Source organism: Labeo rohita, chromosome 10, assembly GCF_022985175.1.
Source record: "Labeo rohita strain BAU-BD-2019 chromosome 10, IGBB_LRoh.1.0, whole genome shotgun sequence".
NCBI lineage: Eukaryota > Metazoa > Chordata > Actinopteri > Cypriniformes > Cyprinidae > Labeo > Labeo rohita.
In genome coordinates, this window is record NC_066878.1 from 607138 (window position 1) to 632592 (window position 25455).

General features: G+C 34.7%; 1 protein-coding gene across 1 annotated transcript; it reads right to left on the reverse strand.

Annotated features, from left to right (window-relative positions):
- Positions 1-1610: 1610 nt before the first annotated feature.
- Positions 1611-20502, reverse strand: ggt5b (gamma-glutamyltransferase 5b). Its single transcript, XM_051121274.1, has 12 exons — positions 20280-20502; positions 14475-14603; positions 13813-13908; positions 11197-11392; positions 9072-9229; positions 8804-8950; positions 8570-8709; positions 7944-8125; positions 6644-6735; positions 6453-6559; positions 3676-3786; positions 1611-3487 (listed from the first exon to the last, which is right to left on the reverse strand). The coding sequence occupies exons 2-12, from the start codon at positions 14518-14520 to the stop codon at positions 3338-3340; spliced, it is 1425 nt and encodes a 474-aa protein (XP_050977231.1). The 5' UTR covers positions 14521-14603; positions 20280-20502; the 3' UTR covers positions 1611-3337.
- Between the last annotated feature and the right edge of the window lie 4953 nt (positions 20503-25455).

Consider the following 25455-nt stretch of genomic DNA (forward strand, 5'->3'; position numbering starts at 1 on the left):
AATGAATGTGGGGAAATTTTTCACCCTTGTGAGAAAAACCATATTGTGCTAATTTAAACAAGATTTTAAAAAAAGTGTCAAGACAAACTTTGACATTGGCTTGAGAAAGCCTGACCAGAAAGTTTGAAAAAAGTTTTAGAAGTTTTAAAAGATTTTTTTTACAATTTTAAAAGTTTTAAAAATTATAATATGAAATAGATAATAGATGAGATAGATAGATAGATAGATAGATAGATAGATAGCACATTGTTAGTATGTTACTAGCTTGTTGTTAGCATGTTTCTAACATGATTAACATGTTACTAGCATGTTTCTAGCATGATTAACAATTTACTGTCATGTTTCCGGCCTGATTATCATGCCGCTAGCATGTTTCCAGCATGATTAGCATGTTGCTTGCATGTTTCTAGCATGATTAACAAGTTAGTAGCTTATTTTAGCATGTTCTTAACATGATTAGCATGTTGCTAGCATGTTTTAGCATGATTAACATGTTTCTAGCATGATTAGCAAGTTACTGGCATGATTCTATTTGCTAGGCTTGGTGAGATCGAGTCAGATCAGTCTGAAGATCTGGGCAAAGTTTGTAGTTTGTAGAGTTAAAGCTCCAGGAGGAGATAGAGTCAGAAATAATAATAATAATAGTCTCAGAATAATAATAATAATAATAATGATGATGATAATGATAATGATAATAATAATGTTTAAATAGCATTTCAAGTTGGCTTTCTCAAGCCAACTCAACTACAGCCTCTTTTTCAAAATTCCTGTCAAAAATTAAATACAGGGTTGTGGCTAGAAGGGATACAGCTCTGACTGGAAACTAACAATGAAATGAATTGTTCTACCTATTAAATTGTTTTTGTAACGTCTACACCTACCCCAACCCTAAACTTAGCCCTTACTATAATACAAAAACAGTATTACTGTTGTACAGTGTGACAAAAAATAACGTTAGATTGATGTGCGCATGCCCAGTAGCCAGAGCTGTATTCCTTCTAGCCTTAACCGAAATACAGTGCTACCGTGGCTATGGCTAGACTGACTGGATGAATAAAAATGTATTAAACTGGCAGCATTTGAACATTTGAAAATAAAGTCTGTACGCATTCGCTGTAGCTACATACATTTTGTAGACACGCCCCCAAGGCGGCAGCGTCGTCCGCCGAGCGTTTTGAGCGGGAGTATTTAGCGCCAGTGGACAGACACGTACTGTGGAGAGATGGAAAATGCTCACGAAGATCTGAAATATGACCGTTTTGTGCAAGAAACAACAAAAAATGAGGTAAGAGATATAATTCGTGATTAACCCTAGTATAAAAAACAACAAGAGAAACGAATTCATCCCTCTGTTTGCCTGCCTCATAGTGGGGGTCGCGTGAATGAGGATCATTTGCATGTTTTAATAATGCATATCTCAAAGCCGTTTGCATTCAGCTCACTGTGAAACACATAAAACTGAATTTAATCTCATTACGCTTTGTGGACTATAACTTCTCTTGTCTTCATGATTTATGCACGGTTTCATTTGAGCTTGTGTCTGGACAGCTAGTGCTAATGCATGAACTTGAACCATTTTCTTAGAGAAAGTCAAATAAAAGACTCAAAAAGACATTAGAAAGGATTTATTGTGACATATAAACTAAAAAGATTTGAAATGCACTTAAATGCATTTCAGTTAATATGTCATATTCTGTAGTGCATCATGCGGCACAGTGGAATATCCATCCACTTAAATGTCTGAACAACTCCAATAAACAATATAAAAATAGTAGAAAAGTATAAAATATTTATGATTGAAGTTCAATCAATGTATGCAGTTAAAACAATTTTTATAAAAATATAATTATGGAAAATATAAAAAGTGCATATGAAAACTAGAACACATTCACAAGTTATAAAACAATTTGGTGGCATTCACATTTCAGTTTTGTTATAAAACAGTTTTCCCCAGCATTTACAGTAACAACTTAAAAAATGGAATAGATTTAGTAAGATATATGTGCATTAGGAAACATTTACCTCAAGTTATTCGCTATTAGCTCTCATAGGAAACTGTGCTGGATGATGGTAAGTGCTTCTTTGTACAAATCTGAAAATGGTTATGCTGATAGTTTTTGTGCATTGCTAAAAGATTTGGCTACTTTACATTTCCATTATTACTGGCCAAGAAAAAAAACAGTTCATAAAAATCAGCAAAAAGTTAAAGGAATCATATAGAAAAATATCCAACTAATATTTTAACCAACATATAGAGTGCTGCTGGGATGATTTATTTTTGTAGGCTACAACAACAGGCTACAAACAAGTTAGCATTTAGCATTTTCGGTTCCATCATCTGAAGTCAATGATTTTTTAAATGGGTTTTTGAAATTTTAATGCCTGAAATAAGGTCACAAGCTCAAAATGTTTGCATATTTCATTTTACGACATAAAATACATCACAATACCACTTGTGATTTTTTTTTTTTAAACTTCTACTTAAAAAAGGCACTAACTAACAAATGGCTAAAATGGGACTACAGACGTTGTCGGGGACATTAAACATCATCAAACCAAACAGGAAACAGAAAAATACATCTGCTTAAACTATGCAAACTACTTTAACTAAAACTTTCAAGGAAAATGTTTTTTTGAATAAAAACTTAAAGAGTTGTTGGAAACCTAATGGTGGTGATTTTGAAGTCATGTAGTTCATTTATTAACTTGCATTATAACTTGTTACATATGGCAAGTGTATATAGGCCTCAAAATGCATAAGAGTTATGCATAAGAAGCATAAGCTTTTGTTGGTCACAGAGCTTATATTCTGTAATTTTCCAAAAGCCAGTGAAAAAATCCCATTGGGTTTCTGTTAAGGCTTTCCGGGTTGGCCTACAAAAATACTCCACCGCCCCAGCACTCTATACCATATGCAATATGTGACAACTTGCCCTGACCTGACAATTTATGGTCAAAAAACATCTTAACAACACAGTTCTACCTTAATTATTCAATTGACTCTTTCCTAAATGAATCCCAGTGTGATTTCCGAGATGCAACCCTTGTGACAACTTCCTCTGTGTGACAACTAACCCCAGTCTCTCTGACACAAAAAACATTTACATGCACTTAAACATTACTGTAACTCTCATTGGTAAGAGTCCAACCAAAGTGGACATGGAGGGACAAATACACAGCATTGTGCACAATCACCCCGTGTTTGAATTTATGGTGTCTACAGGCGCCGCTGAAAGGGAGCGCTGACCCTTTGTTTCCACCCTTACCCTGTTTCCTCCCAGGCCTGATGAATCACCACACCAATCTCTAACAGCTGACGGCACAAACAGAGGCAGGGTCAGTATCCCGCCGACTTGCCTTTCTTCCTGGCGTCAGATACGGCACTGAGGCACTGTCCTTCTTTTGAGATGCCGTTGACCACATTTAAAAACGGAAATGTGTTTGTCTTCACGTTGTGTCGTAACTTTTTCATTGCCTCGATATCAGCCTGAGAAGAAGAAAAGAACAAACTACTTAAAAGTACACTTTGATTACTTGTTTGATAAAATGATTATAATCAGTGACGGGGGCATTTCAAGAGGAGGTAAGAGCAATTACAATCAGTTCAGCCACACTAACAACAGGCAATTATGGGATTGTGATTCATGGTGACCTCGTAATATTAGTAATACTTACTTTGTTGTATCCATCCTCAAATTGGACATTGTTGCTGGAGTCCACAAATACTATTTTAGCAGCGATAGATTCGGTAAGGTTCATCCCAAACCACAAGTGGTTCATAATGGACTGAAATAGGAAAAGAACGAGGGGATGTTCATTAACGCAGACAATTTTATATTTAATGAAATTGTTTTAATACAGATTTTAATACAACAATTAAACTAAATTTGGTCCTTTTCAGCAGGATCTCTCTGTAGTACATCTGTGGCATTTTGTGGACTATCCCAGACAATCAATTTTAGTGCATCGTTTAGTATATGTATGAATGGATGACTGAGACAATTTTATAGCTCAAGTAATATTTTTACTGAACAATCCTTGAAATTTCTTTAAAAATATATTTTGAAGTTAATATTGACAGACTTTTTTGAAACTGACATTATTATATTTTAATAAAAGATTACAAAACAAAAAAATTGACAGTAAAGAGAAAATGTTGGTAAATAAAATACAATCAAAGTAGTAGTTCAAATAGATGTTTAAAATGCTTTTAAAAATGTATATATAATTATTAAACTAAATTCGTTTTTTTCAACAGGATATTTCTTTATTGTACTGTGGGATGCTGTCCGTTACCACAGGAAATCATTTGATTACACATATAAAATATTTATAGACTGTATGAGACAATTTTATAGCTCAAGTAACTTTGTTTACTGGAAGATACACTGTCGTTCAAAAGTTTGGGATCAGTAAGATTTTTGATGTTTTTTAAGAAGTCAAAAAAACTGAAAAAAAAAAATAATATTATGAAATATTATTGCAATTTAAAATAAGTTTTCTAGTTTAAAACACTGGTATATATCATTTATTTCTGTGAAATGAACGTATGCAAACCTGAATTTTCATCAGCCATTACTCCAGTCTTCAGTGTCACATGATTTTTCAGGAATCATTCTAAAATGCTGATTTATTATCAGTGTTGGAAATATTGTGCTGCTTAATGTTTTTTTTTGTAACCTGTGATACTGTTTCAGGATTCTTTGATGAATAAAAAGTTAAAAAGAACAGCATTTATTCAAAATAGAAATCTGAATAAAAGTGTTAATTTCATTCAGAGAAAAAAAAGTGACTGCCTCCAAACTTTAAAGGGTAGTTTATATGGCAACAAAAGATTTCTATTTTAAATAAATGCTGTTAATAATTTATCATCAAAGGATCCTGAAAAAAGTATCACAGGTTCCAAAAAAAAAAAAAATTAAGCAGTACAACTCTTTTTAACATTGATAATAAATCAGCATATTAGAATGATTTCTGAATCATTGATTGGAGCAATGATGCTGAAAATTCAGCTTTGCATCACAGGAATAAATTCTATTTTAAAGTATATTAGCCCTTGTGTGACCTTTTGGACATTTATGTCCTTTTCATTTTTTTTTTTTTTATCATGTTGCCTGGTTTATTGCCAGGTGCATAAATTTTTGCACAGGTGTGTATTTTTAATGGAATTTTACTATTTCACCCCTGTTTCCTTTAATAAATCTTTTTTGCACTAGGTACAAAAAATAGTTCCCAAAAATTGAAACCCATTAAAACAATTAAAACAATTTTTATTAATAGATTTTCATTTTGTTGGCAAGGCTTCAAAATTATTATTTATTATTTTTTTTACCATTTTTTACCAGATATTGCCATTTTTTCCCCCAGATTTGATATTAGATATTATAGAGAAAAGATATTATAGAGAATTGGATAAATAATGCAGCTATAATTGTATGGGTGTGTTTGTATGGATGTCAGACTGTGGTTTGTATGTGTGTCATAAAAAAATGTGTGTGTTCTTGTAATATTTGAGAGAGAAAAACTCTACTGCAAATCACAAATCCAACCACTGTGTGCACCAGTACAGTTTTGCTGGCATCTAATGGGGAAAATCTGTTACTGCGCCCAAACAAAATCTTCCTCAAAGCTAATTTTTTGAGATATCAACTTCAAATTTGGAACACAACTTGTTTAGATTTATGGCTTTGATTTTCTAGCAAGTTTAGAGTTCAACATGTTTTATAAAATATTGTTCATTAAGCATTGTCATAAACTTAAACCTCTGTAATTTTTTAGCTGGTTTTACTTTTTAATCTTTTTTTACATCAACAATAATCTGCCATGGGTCGTCTTTAAAATGAGACCAAACTTAAGTCTGTGCTCCCTAGCTTCAAATTTTATTTGTTGACATGGACATTTTTGTCCACTAAGGACCTATGTCCTTTTTTTTAAAATTAAATTGCAATAATATTTCACAGTATTGCTGTTTTTTCTGTATTTTTAATCAAATAAGCACAGCCTTGATGAGCAGAAAAGACTTAAAAAACATTAAAAATCTTGATCTGAAAATCAGGGTTGCCAGGTTTTCACAGCAAAACCCGCCTAACTGCTACTCAAAACTAGCCCAGTCGTGTTTCGAGGAGGATCCTCCAGTAAAAAATGCACGCCGGGGGGTGAAATACAGCTTTTTGGCGGGGTTCCCCTGGTACAGTTTGCATTCCAGGGGCTAAATATAGCACTATTGGGGATGTGGGAAAAAACGCAGACTTGGCAACACAGACGGCAGCGTACGTACATGTAAGTACTTTAACAAAAATATAATTTTAAAGTCAATACTGATTGGATTCTGAGTATTTTTTAAGAGAAATGTAATATTCAGTGAGGAGAGGTGGAGAAAATTATTATTTTCAAATAGGCTAAACATTATTAACACCAATAACTTGTTTAATTTCAAACAGCGTTTGACTAACCAGGGCCATGGCTGTGGTGATGTAACTTCCTCCTGATCCACCAATCACCAGAGTCTTCTTCTGGGACTGGAGGATGGTAGGAGCCATGGAGGAAGGAGGCTGCTCACCTGGAGAGAAAAAAAAAAAACAAGCTTGATGACAGGAAGTTTCAAGACATGCAAAATGTAAGATATTTGGTGAAGGATCTTTACCTGGTGTGACAGAATCTGCTCGGCCGCAGAAGTCAGCTAGCTCGTTGTTGAGGATGATACCCGTTTTAGGAGAGTAAACAGTCGACCCAAACCTGAAGACAAAAGATATAAAAATAGTAGTTTTTACTGACCAGTAGTAGTATTTTTGTGTGTGTGTACAGTTGAGGTCAAAAGTTTACATACACTTTGCAGAATCTACAAAATGTTAATTACTTGATCAAAATAAGAGGGATCATACAAAATTCATGTTATTTTTTATTTAGTACTGACCTGAATAAGATATTTCACATAAAAGACACTTACTCATTTTTCATTAGTCCCTTGTTTGTCCTAAACAGTTAAACTGCCCTCTGTTGTTCAGAAAAATCCTTCAGGTTCCACAAATTCTTTTTTTTTGTTTTTTTGTGTATTTGAGCTCTTTACAACAATGACTGTATGATTTTAAAATCCATCTTTTCACACTGAGGACAACTGAGGGACTCATATGCAACCATTATAGAAGGTTCAAACACTCACTGACGCCCCAGAAGGAGAAAACCTGCATTAAGAGCCAGGGGGTAAAAACTTTTTGAATTTGAAGATCAGGGTAAATTGAACTTATTTTGTCTTCTGGGAAGCATGTAACTATTTTCTGCAGTTCTGAAGGGCAGTACTAAATGAAATAAAAAAAATATTTAGGCAAAAAAAAAAAGAACACATCTTCATTCTATTCTATAAGTTTATACCCCTGGTTTTTAATGCATGGTTTTTCCTTCTGGAGCATCAGTGAGCATTTGAATCTTCTGGAATAGTTGCATATGAGTCCCTCGGTTGTCTTCGGTGTGAAAAGATGGATCTCAAAATCATACAGTCATTGTTGGAAATGAAGAACAGCGGGCAGTTTAACTGCTCAGGACAAACAAGGGACTCATGAAAAACTATCACTAAACAAAACAAACAAAAACAGCTGTGGATCATTCAGGTAACAACAGTGTTAAGAATCAAGTGTATTTAAACTTTCAAACAGGGTCATTTTTATAAATTCAACTATTATTTTCTCTTGTGGAGACTAACTTTTTTTTTATGTGAAATATCATATTCAGGTCAGTCCTAAATAAAAAATAACATACATTTTGTATGATCCCTCTTATTTTGGCAAAATAACTAACATCTTACAGATTCTGCAAGGTGTATGTAAACTTTTGACCTCAACTGTATATACATACAGCATGTATATATTCCCATACTATCCCTTTAAATTTTAAAACATATAATTTCTACCAGGATTTGTAACAGAGCATATGCCATAAATGTGTCTCACATTTGGTTGATGGTACTGGTGACTGACACAGCAGTGCCATCTGCTGCCATCACTGAAACATGCGTGGTGCCAAAGCGGTCGACTGACGGCGTGATGTTGTAGTAAGACGCGCCGTGCGTGGAGTCGTTGGTGATCAAAGCCCTGATATTCTCAATGAACTTCTCATCTTTGATGTATTCCATCTGCATTCACAGGGCACCAGAAAAACATGAATAAATCTAGTATAATAACTTCCCAGATTATTTAATTCAGTTTAGTCTGAACATTATTTGCATTTTTCATTTTTTTTTTTTGTGCCAGGTGTGGAATTATTTAGCCTATTGCTTTGAACGTATGCTTTGTTAACTAATATTTTGATTTCATTTCAGACATTAATTGCTTGCATTTGTGTGGCCTTCATGAAAAATAACATCCGGCCTTTTATAGTATTTACTCAACCCTACGCTTATTGTCTATTGATATTATGCTTACTACTGCCAAAAACAGCAAATATAACAAAATGAAGCACATGAGAAACTCTGATGTTGTGTAATTTTTAGATGGATGTTCAAAGCTGGAAATAATGTCATTTTGATTTTAACATGAGCCCAAACACCACAGTATGTTAAATGAAGCTGCATCCATACATCTCTAGATTCTCTAGAGTGGACATGGGGGTCTTTGAGGTTGCGCTTTTGTCCGTTCGCAAACTTAACCGCCTCAAGGAACCGATGCAAAGTCAAGGTTTTCTGGTCCCCTTGGTTGGAGGCTGAAGAAAGCCCAAACCCTAAGAAAAACAAAGGGAGGTGTAATATTCACAAGCAAATTTATAAGTGATTCAGTATAGCTGGCACAGTTTTTCTTTAGTGATCTACTCCTACCATGCATTAGTTGGAGGATAAAGCTGAGTATCGCTCCCCCTGCTGGTGGAGGAGGGAAGTGCATTGTGTATTCCCCAATTTTGACTGTCCATGCGTCACTGACTCTGACCAAAAAACCGCGCAGATCTTCTAATGATAACATTCCATCTGGAAAAACAAAAGTAAGCTGTGTAAATAAGCACACCTGCCAAAAAAGCCCGGTGTATTTCGGAAACACTTTATCTGTTCTGATTACAGCGTATGCCATTTATATACAAACAGTTAGTACTTCTCTCTTGTACATCCTGTATCAAGTCAAAGGCGATTTTTCCAGTGTAAAAAGCATCGGCTCCTTCTTTAGCGATAGTTTCCATGGTTTCTGCCAGCTTAGGGAATTTAAGAGTGTCCCTTGGGTGTAAATATGTCTTGTCCTTGTAGAACAGTTCACTGGAGAACATATACAAAGATATAAGCTTAAAAAAGCAGACAGAAAGCAAGTAACAAGCCAGACCAAGTGAAACAAAATCTGATGAATCTTGCAGAGAACAAGATTTGGGTCATATATTACTCCAAAATAACAATAATTAAAAAAAATACATCAATAAATTTAAAATGTATTTAAATCTACAAATAAAATAAATACAAAAAAATTCTAAAATGTTTCGATTAAAATGGTGTCATTTATATGGAAATTAGAAACTGAATAAAAAAAGTCATTTTAAATCTTACAATTCTGACTTTTATCTCAGTATTGTGTGATATAAACCTGCAACTGTGAGAAAAAAACTCAGAATTGTGAGATTTAAACTAAATTCTGAAAAATAAAGTCAGAATTGCAAGATATAAACTCTCAGAACAGCACATTTGTATCTCGCAATTGTGTCTTCTTTCTAAGAATTGCAAATTTATATTTGCAATTTTGACTTTATAACTCACAATTGAGATTTAAACTTGCAATTCTGAAAACATGTCTTTTTCCCCCGTCAGAACTGGACTTTAACTTGCAACTTGCAATTGTGAGTTTATATCATGCAATTCTGAGAAAAAAGTCAGAATTGCGAGATGTAAACTTGAAAAAAAGTCAGAAAAAATTCAAATATGTATCGATAAATTTCACTGAGATATGTTTATATAATATTTATTATTTATCTAATTTATATTTATATAAATTAGACTCCAATGTTCAAGAGATGCATTAATTTGAGCAAAAATACAATAAAAATATTATTTTGCTTCACAGTATTTTAATGTTTTTTCCACCCTCAGATTTTAGATTTTCAAATAGTTGTATCAAATAGTTGTACCTACCCTAACAAACAACTGAAAGCTTATTTATGTAGCTTTCAGATGATGTATAAATCTCAATTAAAAAAAATTGACCCTTATGACTGGTTTTGTGGTCCAGGGTCACATATACTGTATATACATGCATAAAAAAAGCAAAAATACAGTAAAAACAATAATACTGTCCACTACTTTTACATTTTATGTAATATTTTAAAATTAAATGTCTACATTTAGTTTATAATTCATGTGCTACAAATGCGGAATTTAGTGCTGTTTAATATTCTTGTTTTAAATGTCTTTTCCATAATTATTTGATGATTACAAAGTTAGAACAGCATTTGTTTTAAATGGAAAAATTTAGTAAATGTTAACATTATTATATATGTGACCCTGGAGCACAAAACCAGTCTTAAGTAGCACGGGTATATTTGTAGCAGTAGCCAAAAACACACTGTATGGGTCAAAATGATTAATTTTTCTTTTATGCCAAAAATCATTAGGACTTTTGTCCTACTGTACTAACTTTCCTACCATAAATATATCAAAACTTAATTTTTGATTAGTAATATGCATTGCTAAGAACTTCAAAGGCGATTTTCTCAGTATTTGAATATTTTTGCACTCTTAAATTTTAGATTTTCAAATAGTTGTATCTCAGCCAAATATTGTCATATCCTAACAAACAATGGAAAGCTTATTTATTAAGCTTTCAGACAATGTATAAATCTCAATTTAAAAAAATTGACCCTTATGACTGGTTTTGTGGTCCAGGGTCACATATACTCTATATACATACATATGTAGTGAGTTATAGTATGTAATTTAGCAAATTATGTTTTACAACAAACAAAATGTTATTTAATAAAAAACTGGAGATAGGATCAATGCTGCTTTCAATTCATGCTGTAGAAAGTTTCTTATTACCCAACAATGAAGGAGGTCTTATATTTCCCGCGGTTAGCCTGCGGCTAAGTCGTAACCTACTTCTTTGACATTGATCTTTAGGAATGCTCGTCAAGGTTCATCATACTTGTGCCTTAAATAAACTATTACATTGCGATGGCAGTCATAACAAACGGTGATGTACAAGTTAGTGTGTATGGGTTTGTTTGGAGTAGATACATTACCAAAGTTCAGTGCCGTTCACCAGATTTTTAATTATATCTTTCTGCAAGAAATAAGTGAGGTAGGCTGGCATGGGGAAGCCCTCTCTTGCCAGCTTGATGGAGGGCTCGAATAGTTTGGCCCAGGGCAGCTTTCCATACAACTGGTGAGCTGTTTCATAGCCGCGGAGTTCTCCTGGTACACCTATCCAGTGACTTCCTGTGAGGTGCCAACAAACCAATATTGGTTGTAATATTTCACTATATTACTGCTTTTACTGAATTTTTGATTAAATAAATGCATTAATAATAGATATTGTATGTGTCATACTTTCTAGATCTAAACTTTTTTCTTAATTTTCTGAAGATCTATATAAAGCTTGCCCATGCAAAATGTACTGCCACAATTCTGTGTGTGTGTTTGTCAGGGTGTTGCTACGCTGTTAGGTATCTACCAATGTTAAATATTAGGGTTAGGCCACTATTTAAATCCCTAACCTTAAGTATGGACAAGGAAAGGAAAGACAAATTTAAAGTCTTGAGTAATACTGGTCTAAAACAACAAAAAAAGAAAAGCACTTTTAAAGAAACACTGTATACACTGCCAAATCAGATTATTCCCAGCTACAAAAAGCTTTCGTTTTGTTTTCAGTGGACGTTACTGCATTACAAAGAACAACACAGTGAGTTTCTTTCTTTTCCAAATTACAAACGTATGCTTTGAGGAAGACAAAAAAATTAATCTCTTATCTAAGAAGTAAAAATATTACATAAAAACAGTCATAATCAGAGTTGCATTTTTACATATGAACAGCGTGTGAACATTTAGGCAGCTGCACAGAGTTTGGGTAAATATGTTTGGCAGTAGTGACTATAATCAGTCAGAATGGCATTTGAACTGTCCAGGAAGTACATTAAAAAAAAAAAAAGAAACAAGCAAAACAAGTCAACTTCAGTACTAAATTCCCCTTAAGACAAAATTCCCCTATCCTACAAACAATGCCCCATTGTACTTTGTATATTTCCAAATGCATGTTTATGGGAAAAAATGTCATCGTTTTCTCATGCCATTTATTTTCATCTTCCATAAAAGGCAAAAGCAGAAAGTCCAAGTTTGTTTTTCAAGGAAAATACAAGGAAAGTGGATGGTGATTTACAGTTGAGATCAAATGTTTACAACCCCCTTTAAGAATCAATAAAAATGCTATTTATTTGACCAGAATGAGAGGGATCATACAAAATGCATATTATTGTTTATTAAGTACTGACCTGATTAAGATATTTCACGTAAAAATGTTCACATAATGCACAAGAAAAAAATATTAGTTGAGTTTATAAAAATTACCATGTTAAAAAAATTACATCCCCTTGATTCTTAATACTGTGTTGTTACATAAATGATCCACAGCTGTTTTTTTTTTTTTTTTTTTTTTTTTTTTTTTTTTTAAGTGATAGTTGTTCATGAGTTCTTGTTTGTTAAACTGTTAAACTGTCTGCTGTTCTTCAGAAAAATCCTTCAGATCCCACAAATTCATTGGTTTTCCAGCATTTTTGTGTATTCGAACCCTTTCCAACAATGACTGTATGACTTTGAGATCCATCTTTTCACACTGAGGACAACTGAGGGACTCATATGCAACTATTACAGAAGGTTCAAACACTCAATGATGCTCCTGAAAGGTAAAATGGTAAATTTAACTTATTTTGTCTTCTGGGAAACATGTCTGCTGTAGCTTCTGAAGGGCAGTACTAAATGAAAAAGATATGATATTTAGGCAAAATAAGAATAATGTACATTCTCCATTCTGTTCAAAAGTTTTCCCCAGCTCTTAATGCATGGTTTTTCCTTCTGGAGCATCAGTGAGCATTTGAACCTTCTGTAATAGTTGCATATGAGTCCCTCAGTTGTCCTCAGTGTGAAAAGATGGATCTCAAAGTCATACAGTCATTGTTGGAAAGGGTTCAAATACACAAAAATACTGGACACCAAAACATTTGTGGGAGCTTAAGGATTATCCTGAAGATCAGCAGGCAGTTTAACTGTTCAGAACAAACAAGGGACTCATGAACAACTATCACTAAACAAAAAACACAACTGTGGAACATTAAGGTTACAACACAGTATTAAGAATCAGGGAGATATGAACTTTTGAACCGGGTTATTTTTATAAACTCAATTATTATTTTCTTTTGTGGACTATATGTAAACATCTTTTATGTGAAATATTTTATTCAGGTCAGTACTAAAAAAATAACATACATGTTGTATGATCCCTTTTGTTTTGGTAAAATAATTAACATTTTTATTGATTCTGAAATGAGGATGAAAACTTTTGACCTCAACTGTTTACAGCTGAACTGCAAAAAAAAACACCATTGCTTTTAATGGAAGAAAGGAAATAATGTGACATTAGGGCTGAATACATGATGTAAATGTTGGGTGAACTTTTCTAAAATGAAAGGTTACAAAGCTACGAGAATAGTTTTTGTGCGCAAACAAAACCAAAAATAGCGACTTTATTCCACATTTTCACCTCTACTGTGTTACTTGTGGATGCACGTTCACAAGAGTGGGTGAACTAACCCTTGAACCTGTCTAAATGAGACATATTTTCATGTTTTCATGTAGAAGAGCTTTACCTAGAGCAAATGGAGTGGTTTTCGGACACTTGTACAGCAGATCCTTTTGGACACCTTTTGGGACTGTTTCTCTTGAGCTGATGATTTTCACATTGCCTTGAAAAACAGAGGACTCTTGTTGGGTTTATGCAGATTTTTATTTCAAAACAGCGTTATCTATCCTCACTATTTTTTTTTTGGCTCTTTAAAGAACACTGTTTAAACATTAAACTAACAGGTTAATCCACCTTTTCATAATTTTTCAGCTGTACTAATAAAAACTGGATCAGACGTGTACAATGATTCATAGTCAAAATATAGTGAATGACGTGTTTTGAATTGTTTATGTAAAGGGGAATAAAGAAACTTTGACTTTACGACATCATCAATGATGACATCATTGAATCCAATGATCAACTGCACTTACCTGAAAATTGAGTGTTTACTGTTGCCCTTTTGCATTATTGATGCACTATTTCCTATTTAATACTGTACAGCCGCTTTGTCACAATTGTGTATTGTTAAAAGCGGTATATAAATAATGGTGACTTGACTTGACTTGACTTTACATCATCTCGAACACAAGGCCAAAACAAACTATAATATGATTATATAATACGACTATAATATGACTCATTTTCATTTACTTGTGTAGTGCTTTTTGTGCTTATACATAGACATACCTGTTTTGTCCATAATGGTAAAGATGGATCCCCCACCCAAGCCCATGCTCTGTGGGTTGACTAAACTAGTGCAAAGCAGAGCTGCGATGGCTGCGTCCACCGCTGAGCCCCCCCTGAAGCAGCATGTCCCTGTGAACAGTAGAAATATCTCTGAAATTTAACACTGGGTTACAACTTTGACTAGTGCAATGTTCAGTGCAAAGTTAAAATGGCTCAACCTCATGTAAAGATCAGTCATTTTCACCTCAAAATTTAAGGTTTTTGAAAAAACATTCCAGGATTTTTCTCAGTATAATGGACTTCAATAGGAGCCAACAGTTTGAAGGTCCAAACTGCAGTTTCAATGCAGCTTCAAAGGGCTCTACACGATCCCAGCTGAGGAATAACGGTCTTATCTAGCGAAACGATCGGTCATTTTCTAAAAATAAAAAAAAAAGGTATATACTTTTTAACCACAAATGCTTATCTTGCACTAGCAAGACCTCACGCATTATGTAATTAAATATTGTAATGGAATGGAATAAGTGTTCTTTTTTTTTTTTTTAAATGACAGATCGTTTTGCTAGACAAGACCCTTATTCCTGCTGAAGCTGCATTGAAACTGCAATTTGAAACTTGAACCCATTATAGTCCATTATATGGAGAAAAATCCTGGAATGTTTTCCTCAAAAACCTTAATTTCTTTTCGACTGAAGAAAGAAAGATATTAACATCTTGGATGACATGGGGGTGTGTAAAACATCAGGAAATTTTTATTCTAGAACTGAACTTATCCTTTAAGTTATAATTTTGAGCATTAAATACTGAGAATGAATTTTTTTAATATTTCAATAATGGGAATATAAGAAGAAATGAGCTTAGGTTGTTATACAACATATATATTTCCTTTGATTTTATTTTGAAAATTGTAATATTTGTCAGTCTTAAAATGATCTCTGCATTCAAGTGTTTTTAAAAAACTCACAACACTAAAAACACTGGGCTTTGGGGTATGTGTCACATTCACAAACACATTTGCTGCGGACACATCACTGTTTCTTTATGTGTTTTTGTCAGTATGAAAAATGAGAATCTTGAGGCAAGTCTGAGCCAGAGTAGAAGGGACACCCGAGAGCTCAGTGAACCTTAAAGAGTTCACACACACACACACACATACACATACACAATTGGAGCAGAATTCAGAAAATTCTTGCTTTCTAGAAGATAAGTTTTTGCACGCTCTTGTATTTTAAGCAATATATGGGTGGCTGTGTCTCTGCACGCAGTAGTGATTTTGAAATAATAGAGTAATATACCACAAGGGATGATCTCAAATGTCTGATTTCACAGGATGTCCTCAACTGATAAAAGGAAATGTGAGATCTTTAATAAATTAACCATCTGAAACATGAGAAAACTGCTTATAGAATGCCACAGTCTTTATACCAATGTTAAGTGATACAACAATGACCATCAATCACATAATGATGTATCTCTCATATTCACAAAAATGAATAGTCTTTGAAAGCATATTATCAGATTGTGACGGTATGTGCATTTTTGAAGTCAACAATTCAGTGTTTGTTGTTATATTTAAAAAGTTGAGATTAAAGATTAGGTCAGTGTTACAGTAACTTTATACAGCAACTTTTACAACACAAGTCAATACAAAGAGTTTCCCATAGGAAAGAAATCTAAAATTTCCCTTTGATACTTTAGTTTTCTGTCCTAGATAACAAGGAGAACAAATGGAGTGGAAATTCCATTCTTACAAATGCCAGTTATTGTCTGATCAAGGGGAGACCTGTTGTTCCACAACCTTCACTCTTCATGTTCCTCACTGCAACTGTACTGTATGTTGGCTTGCTTACTGTTTACGGGATTTTTTTAAGGCCACATTAACAAACTACGCTTCCAACCACAAGTTGAACGCTGTAGTTCAAACCACGTACCATGGCGATGAGTTTCATTTAAATTATGGTTTCAGGAAACACCAAATTGTTGAACTATGTAGGCAATGATACTTGCAACAGCTGAAGACTAACCTCTTCCACAAGTAAATAAAAAAACTCTACTTTAAGATTATATACTATGCATATTTTTTGCTTTCTGACAAATTGTGTATATTCCTTTATTGTAAGTTGTGTGTTCTTTGTTAAATGAATAATGAATCATGCTTTGCAGATGTTTCTCATTACCCTTCTGATCTCAACAGTATGAGGGCGTAAATTTCATCAAACAGTAGGGGGGGGGGTGGGGGAGACAATAAACATAAAATTGCTCAAGAGCAATTATGGAAGGGGACACAGTAATACATCCAAAATTGTACTTGCAAGGATAGATATGTGTACACCGCATGTGTACATAGCATGGAGACCGTGTTTAAATAGTTAGGTTCATAGGTTTACCACGTGGTCATATTATAATTACTGAATTATTCTGCGTCCTCCACATATTTAGGTTTCTTCTGGGACTGAGCATGTCTTTTATTTAGATATTAAACTGCAGCAAGCCCACTGATCTACCACTTAAAGGGGTCATCGGATGCCCAGTTTCCACAAGTTTATATGATTTGCTGCTGCTGCTCCCGCTGACGCGTGGGCAGTTTGCCAGAGTTTGCGTGGGCAGTTTGCTCCAATTTGTGACATTATGTTTTGTTTTGCATTCATTCACTAGCGCTGACCACACTTCATTGTGCATCCCTTCATTTGCATTTCACCCTGATCGAATCTACTGATACTGATGTCCTGATTATGTTATTTTGGTTAATTTTGTTGTAATAAATATTATGTTTTAAGTTATTCCGCCGTGTTGTCTCCCTTAATGTTACATCTTTGAGCCAGGTGTAACAAGGGTCTTAATGAAAAGTCTATAATATACTTTAGTTAAAAATTCTCAATGGTTGTGTAAAACAACACTCTTTTTACCTTGCCAAAATCAGCTCTGCAAAAAATCATCCCATTCTGGTCAAGGCTGGTTTAAATGCAAATGAGCTCTGCTCGCCCCGCCCCTCTCTTCTCACTGTGGAGCGACAAGCCTGTTTACTTTAGCCGCATTTAGCCACTAAACTTGCTAACTAGCACTTTATTAGGAAAAGCGATCGCAAAGATTCATAAAAAAACCCTTATACTCACTTCTGCTGTAAGTGAACATAGATGGACACAGACGGCTATATGTAGATCGAGAGGCGCATTCCCTTCACAAACAAACGTACTCTACTGCATCTTCAGCAGCTCAGATGTCGGACGTAAATGACGACCACTATGTTAATTATTACATCCAGCAACACAACACCTCAATCGCTCAATTCTTGTCTAACTTACATCCCTGCTCCGGCATCGAAACAAAGAGGGCGGACTGTTACAGCTGATCTGAGCTAAAACGCTCATGTCAATCAACTATCATGGGAGCGGCCTCTGTGGGTGTGACGCCACACCGACAGGCATCTGAGAACGGCTCGATTTGAAAAAGGAAATATTATTTTTACAGATTAATTAAAAACCACTGCATGGATTTTTATCATTATAGGGTAGATTTGTACATACACTGCCAACACACATTAATGTTCAAACAACATGTAAAAGAGAACTTAGCATCCGGTGACCCCTTTAACATCATACTGAGCAAAACCCAACACATCGGTAGGTTTACAATATTAGCCTAATATCAGTTCACACACAAGCATATTGCCATGTTAGTTGTAGTGGGTGACAAGCTAAGCTAAGCTTGACAGCCTCATAATCGCTCATTGAAAAATACATCAGATATCATTTTTTTTTGTCATGACTAATTTAATAATGATCCAACATCATCCGTATTAAAGATAAAGCATCACTTCATCCGATGTTTAAAGTAAATAAAATAGCCTAGTTATTCACACATAACTACTTTAGAACTTTGCCCTCTCCCGCTGGACTTGTGTGTGTTGTGTATCAGTAAAGGGGGAAAGCAGGCAGTGGACCAAACCACTGTGAGGCACAGGAAGGGGGACTCAAAGCATTTCTGAAATAAAATGCTTTTTTGCGTTTTATATTGTTTTACTTCTTACACAAGTAAGTATAAGTATGTGTCCATTACATTATTTACAATAAACAGAGTTGCTTGCAATTAAATTTTTAGGGGGGACATAACCAGATGGGGGTTGTGGTTAGAGATTTTAATATGAATTCAATTGTTTTCTCAGATTATTTAGAAAAGACAACTGAAACAAAGTTGAGATACATTTTAGATATGAAGTTGTTAAAGTCTGCACCAAGCAGGCACATGTTTTTCCATCCAAAATAGCTACAGCGGGAGTCCGCGTCTCTCTTGCCTCCCCTGAGCCTGTCCTGTTTTAACAGACCCCCTAAAGCATGCAGTGAATTTGGTGAGGGGTATTTGAGAATCAACGTGGGAAAGTCATGTATTGCATGTATGATTGCATATAACTGGCTGTGATTGGTTCATGCGATACATCCTGCCTCTTGTGCCGAATCAGTCTGAATAAACAATGTAATGTGTTAAGGTAAAGAATAATTTTAAAAAGTACGTTTTTTAACCTAACCACTTTGTTACGTCAATATAAGACTTGATATGAACAGAAAACAAGATCTGTGGGAGTTTTTTTGTGAGTAATCAGCTTGGTGAAATTGAAAGTAAATCTCAGTGTCTGTGACCAGTATTTACAGAGCTTTGATGACAACACAAGTTGTGGTCTGAATGAGCCACCAAAAAAGTATTTGCTTTTAGGGGTTGAATACTGAAAAATAACTTTCATTAAGATGTGTCAATGGCTGTGCATGTCTTGTCTTATGTCATCAGCATGACACTCATGCAAGACACAAAAAAATCTCCCTTTTATATGATGCAAGCAAGTGAGAAACCTCTGTTATATGCTGATGTACCAGACTGTGAGTAACCGCGGTGTCTGTGGAGACGCAATGTTCTTTACTTCTTTCACATTCAGATTTTGCTTTGTCTGACGAGTTCCAGGCATTTCATGACATGAATCCAAAAGAGGACAAATGCCTCCTCTATCCAGGATATGCCTGGAAACCGAACTAACTCCTCTCTCTATCCTTTTAGCGCAGGTTAAATTGTGACCCAGATGAAACACCAAAGCCAAGTTCTTTGAAATGCAGTCATAAAAGCCTTCACACAACTGAACAAGGAAACACTCTGTACGTTTGGCACAAACTTCAGGAAACGTGGACGAGGGATAAAAAATGTGCCAATCTAAGAGCATGACTTGTCCATAGGGGTTTGTTAAGCTAGTTCATCCAGTTTTGACTAGCAGGAGGTCTTGGCTGTCACCAATGCCATGGCTCTTGTCAGTTTAATCAGTTCTTAGAACAAAAGACCTTGGATATGGTTTTACAGCATCACTCAGAGTTTAAATGGTTGCAGAAAACATTTTGACCCAGAATGCACAGAATGTTAATGATGATATGTCAGCAAAATTGCATGTGGCTTTTTTTTGTCATTTTTATATGTCAGAATTCTAGTTATTCTAAATCTATTAGATCCATCAAGTACAAGTGTATCCAAACTCACCATCTGTCACCATCTGTGCAACGCTGCATTATCTAATCTCTTAAACTGATTATCTCTCTACATTGTTATATTGTGCATTGTAAATCACTTTTTGAGATACTTAAAGCATTACGTCTTTATATTAAACAAACCGTGCCGACAGCAAACAATTCCCGTAACCTGACATGCAATTTAGCTGTCTTAACTTGTACCCCAGCTGTACTGTATTGAACTGAAAGTAAGTGTTGCTTCAGTATAATATTTTCAATGGTTAAGGTACGGATCGTAATTAGCATAACGCGACTGTCTTCTTACCTGCCAACGTCGGAGCACATCAGAGAGTCCGCAGAAACAGCTGCGTGCGTAAACGCGCATCTCTGTTTGGTGGCAAAAATTATGAATATGCAGATAATTGCAACAATGCACAAAAAAGCGGCTATGCAGAAGCAGCAGCGTCTCGACTGAGATTTGGCCATGCTTCAATCAGTGCGCGTTCAGCAGGTAGAATGAGACGCGCACGCCGCGCACTGACTTTGAGTGCCGGGGGCGGGGAAGTGACTTTAGGATGAGTTTACACAAAAACGAGGAGGAGGCTGTCCAAGTTCATAAACTCACTTGAGAGGGTCTAGTAGCTGTACAGTGAAGTGTGAGAGAAGAGCACGAAATTACATTCGAAGGAATTCGTGAAATAAATCACAAAACGTGAGTTACATGTACTGTGATTTTTATGATGCCCCTTGCCCCTTGCTGTTATAAAACGGCGGCTACCAAAATATGGTTTTAAATGTTTACATACGTTTAATTATTCAGGTAAAAAAACAATTCTTCCGCCAATTAATATAGTTTGTTGGTGGTCTATATTACGACAAAGACGTTGAAATGACGTCGTCTGGAGGTCGTTTGCTCAGTGGGTTGTTGGTGGTTGCCAACGGAATTCGCGAATATGAAGTGATGCAGTGCAATATACATATAATTTAGGACTTATGCACGTTTATTCATTTGCAATTTGGAATCAGAACTATATATTTTAGTACATAAATATACTACCACAGTATTTATGGACACAAGCTAACAGAAAGGCACAGTGAACTGAATGAATCCAGAAAGATTGTTTAAAGTGTTTTCACAAGGCGTTATCAATTGGCCGTATTGGCGACACTTAAGGTAAACAATGCCACTGAACCAAATGAAACTCGCATATTTTGCTGATTATTGTTCCTGAAAATGGTCAGTTATTGTCATGCTTTGAGCTGTAATCGGTCGGACAGGAAAAAAACATTTGGAGTACTATAGATTGCCAAATCAAGGAGCAGGGCGTAAAAAACTGAGGAACAAAAGGCGTTTGTGGTTGGCCAAAACCAGGATATCCATGGCAGGAATCTTGATAACATTCGCTTTTGTTATTATTTCCGATCAGTTAGGTATAATATTAGGCTAATATCTTTATTGTTATTGCTCATCTACGTATCTTTACCACCTATTAATTTTAGTTTGTCAAAATATTGCGTGCTTTCCTGCTTACTAAGTCATTTTCTATATCAGTTAGCAGCTTCCACACGTTTTTTCCTGGTTTAGACAGCATAAATTAGCACAACGTCTTAGTAGTACATTAATTGTGCAATCGATGCTGTTGTTTACATCCGATTATCGCCAATATGTTCGCGCATCTGGGTAATTGACCAAACCCTCTATTGTATTTATCTCAGAAGCATAACATAAAATTGATGTCTTTACTTCCATTTCTCAAGATGATTAGCCTGAGCTTTTTCCCAAAGCGAAATATTTCGAACAGTTCCTCCTCTATGTAGATACAAGGAAGATAGAGACAGTTTTCACTGTAATTAATCAGATAATTGAGTCAGAACAATATATTTTATGACATAAATACCACAGTACATAAATACAAGTCAAAATTTAGAAGAAACAATGTTACAGGAGACTGGAGTTTTCAACTCTAGAATTTAGTTTGTACAGCCAAACAACTTCAATCATTAATTAAAAAAGCTGAAATGTCTGTTTTTTCCCCTCAAAGACGTTACTTTATATTTTTGCTCCTAACTGGGTTCTTGTCGTTTTTATTCCATTACAGATATTTAACAAAGAATGTTAAATTTAACAAACTTTGAAAATAATACATTAATGGCCTATTAGAAAGTTCTACGAAAAACTATTGCAAAATATCAATTATGAAAATGTGATTCCTGAGAAAGATTCTGGTAATCTTGTATTCATCTGTCCTATAATTTCATCTCAATGATTTCTCGTTGCACTCATATTTGGCAAGAAGAGTCTGTGAACTCACCATCAGTCAACTCATCACCATCTTGCTTATCTACCTTGAATGATGACAACCATAACATTAAAAGTTGTTAGGTGAGTTTGATCACATTACAAAAAAAAAAAAAATCTTGGCACGAGTTTGTCACATACCACAAGTTTTCAAGAGCCACTGTAACCTTTAATTTTTAACCTGGAATTGACAGAGGTTGATAGAGAAGGCACGGTGAATTTATATTTATTTATTTTACTCACTGTAAATTTCTTTTTGTTTTTCACAGCTACCTCTTCAAATTAATTCCACACAACTGCCTTCCTGTCTCTTCCTTGGAAGGTCTGTAGGTCAGAAGCATCTCATAAAACTGATGAAATGTGTCATTACTTTCATTTCTCAAGAAAAGATAATTACCATGAGCTTTTTCTTCTCATACAAATGAAAACAAGATATTTTCCAAACCAAACAGTTCCTTATTTGTGTATACTTGAAGAAACCAATATGGTAGAGAACGTTTTCTTTTTAAGTTTTAGTAAAGGTTTTTGCATAATGTTCAGTAAAGAACTCTATTCTTATAGCACTATTCTTATAGGAATAGTTCACCCAAAATGAAAATTTTCTCAAAATATACTCACCCTCAGGCCATCATAAATGTAGATGAGTTTGTTTCTATTTCCAAAACAATATTATGGATAGAGGACTTGTATTTTAGCTGGAAACAATGATTTGAAGTTTTCAAGCAGAGGAATGCACATGTACGCGTCATGGTACTCTCATGAATGTGTGTTGAAGACTGATACGGGAGATTAGAAATGGTTGAATAAAGTTGTTACTTTTGTTTTCTTTGCTCACAAAAATATTCTCGTAGCTTCATAACATTAAGGTAGAACCACTGATGTCACATGGGCTATTTTATCAATGTTCTTACCACCTTTCTGGGCCTTGATCGTGTCAGTTGCAATGCTGTCTATGCAGGGTCAGAAAGCTCTCAGATTTCCTCAATAATATCTTAATTTGTGTACTGAAGATGACATCCTACAGGTTTGGAACGACATGAAGGTGAATAATTAATGACAGAATCTTCATTTTTGGGTGAACTATCCCTTTAAATGATAGTGTGGAGTTGTGTGGGTTACTTCTGGATTATTGTGATGCTTTATCAGATGTTTGGACTCTCATTCTGACGGTACCCATCCACTGCAGAGCATCCATTGGTGACCAAGTGATGGAATGATACATTTCTCCAAATCTGCTTAGATGAAGAAACAAACTCTGTGGGTGAGTACATTCTCAGCAAATGTTCATTTTTGGGTGAGCACTTGTGCTCCTAACTTAAAAAACAAAGTCAAAATTTCAGAAGCACCTTCCAATCAATAATCAAAAAATCTGATCAAAAATTAGCCTTCCCATTACGAGGTGATATTTGACGCTTTCAAGTGATTTTCAGGAGAATTTTGTTTTTACCTTTGTAATGGCATTTTTCTAACTTTATTAAAAGTACGTCATCTTTTATGTAAAATTTGTAAAAAAAAAAAAAAAAAAAAAAAAAAAAAAAAATATATATATATATATATATATATTCAAAGCTTTTTACAATTTCTAATTAAAACAACAGAATAAGAACAAGTAGAATAAGAGTATTAACAAAATTAATTTGTACTACAGAGGTGGCACAGAAGAACACAAAAGTGGCTTGTAGGTGTTTTTTCATATGTTTAATGAGGCTAAGAAGTGGGATGAGTGCAATCAAATTCATAAATTCTTGTTGAGATTAATGTTTTAAATATTAAATTTTGAATACAGAAATATTAAATCATTTAAATTACTGAAAAGAAACTTTAGAAATGAAACTAAATCTGCCAGTAGGTGGCAGCCAGTCACTTATTTAGTTATGGAATCATTTATTCATTTGATTCGTTCAAACAGCAGATTCATTCAGGAATAAAGCAAGTGACTTTATGAATGGTTAACTGAATCATTGACTTACTAGATTCGTTTAAAAATGCACGTTCATTTATAAACGAAACATCTCTCTGATTGAATGGAGATGCGCAGTGGCTCAGTTGTGACTTGTTTCAAACTATTTTTGATGAAGAAATAGAGCAAAATCAGGCAATAGTGTTACAGTCAGAAATGTAAGTCACTTAAAGGAGAAGTCCACTTCCAGAACAAAGATTTACAGATAATGTACTCACCCCCTTGTAATCCAAGATGTTCATGTCTTTCTTTCTTCAGCCATAAAGAAATTATTTTTTTTGAGGAAAACATCTCAGCATTTTTCCCCATATAATGGACTGATATGGTGCCCCGAGTTTGAACTTCCAAAATGCAGTTTAAATGCGGCTTCAAACGATCCCAAATGCGGTTGTAAACAATCCCAGCCAGGAAGAAGGGTCTTATCTAGCAAAACGATTGGTTATTTTCATAAAAATAATACAATTTATGTACTTTTTACATAAATTGTCCTATGTTGCTGTTTTACATTTTTTGTTAAGGGTGTTTGATCTTCTTTGCATGTTCACTTTGCAAAGACTGGGTCGGTCCTTCTGCAGCGATGTGGGATGATTTTAAGATGGTTTTTGAAGTTATGGGAGAAAATACGATTGGAGTTTTTCGAAGTACCCTAACTGACTTGAGCCAGAATACACAGAGTTCTGGGAGAGCAAGACAAAACGAGCATTTGAGATTAAAAAGTATTTAAATTATATATTTTTTAATGAAAATAACCGATCGTTTCGCTAGATAAGACCCTTCTTCCTTGGTTGGGATCGTTTGCAACCACATTTGGGATCGTTTGAAGCCGCCTTTATTTAACTGTTGCATTAAATCAATATCTCATTTGCAAACTCCCTTAAAAACATTACAAGCTGTGACTCATCTTAGTTCATCACAGTCTTACAAACTTCCCTTATAATCAACAAAGCTTTCTACACTGCACAATGAATCTCTTATTTACACTCTCTCACACTTTGCTTTTGAAAGGATTCGTGAGATATGTCTGTGATACATTATAAAATGTTGCAAACACATTTAGAAACCTTTGAAGCTCCCCTCAGCACAAACACATTGGGTGAGTCGCACTGGTGCTCCTAAATATTTTTTCATAGATGCACGCAAATGCGACTGAAATAATTGCACTGTAGAGCCTTGCCTATATAGTAGTGTTGCCAAGTCCAGGGTTTTCTCACGGATTAAAGCGACCCAAATAACATGATATTT

Coding starts and splice junctions, on each gene's coding strand:
- ggt5b (XM_051121274.1), bottom strand. CDS start 14,520: ATGGGCTTGGGTGGGGGATCCATCTTTACCATTATGGACAAAACAG. Junction 6,560..6,643: donor AGCAGATTCTGTCACACCAG/GTAAAGATCCTT, acceptor TTTTCTCTCCAG/GTGAGCAGCCTCCTTCCTCC. Junction 3,787..6,452: donor TCACCACAGCCATGGCCCTG/GTTAGTCAAACG, acceptor TTCCTATTTCAG/TCCATTATGAACCACTTGTG.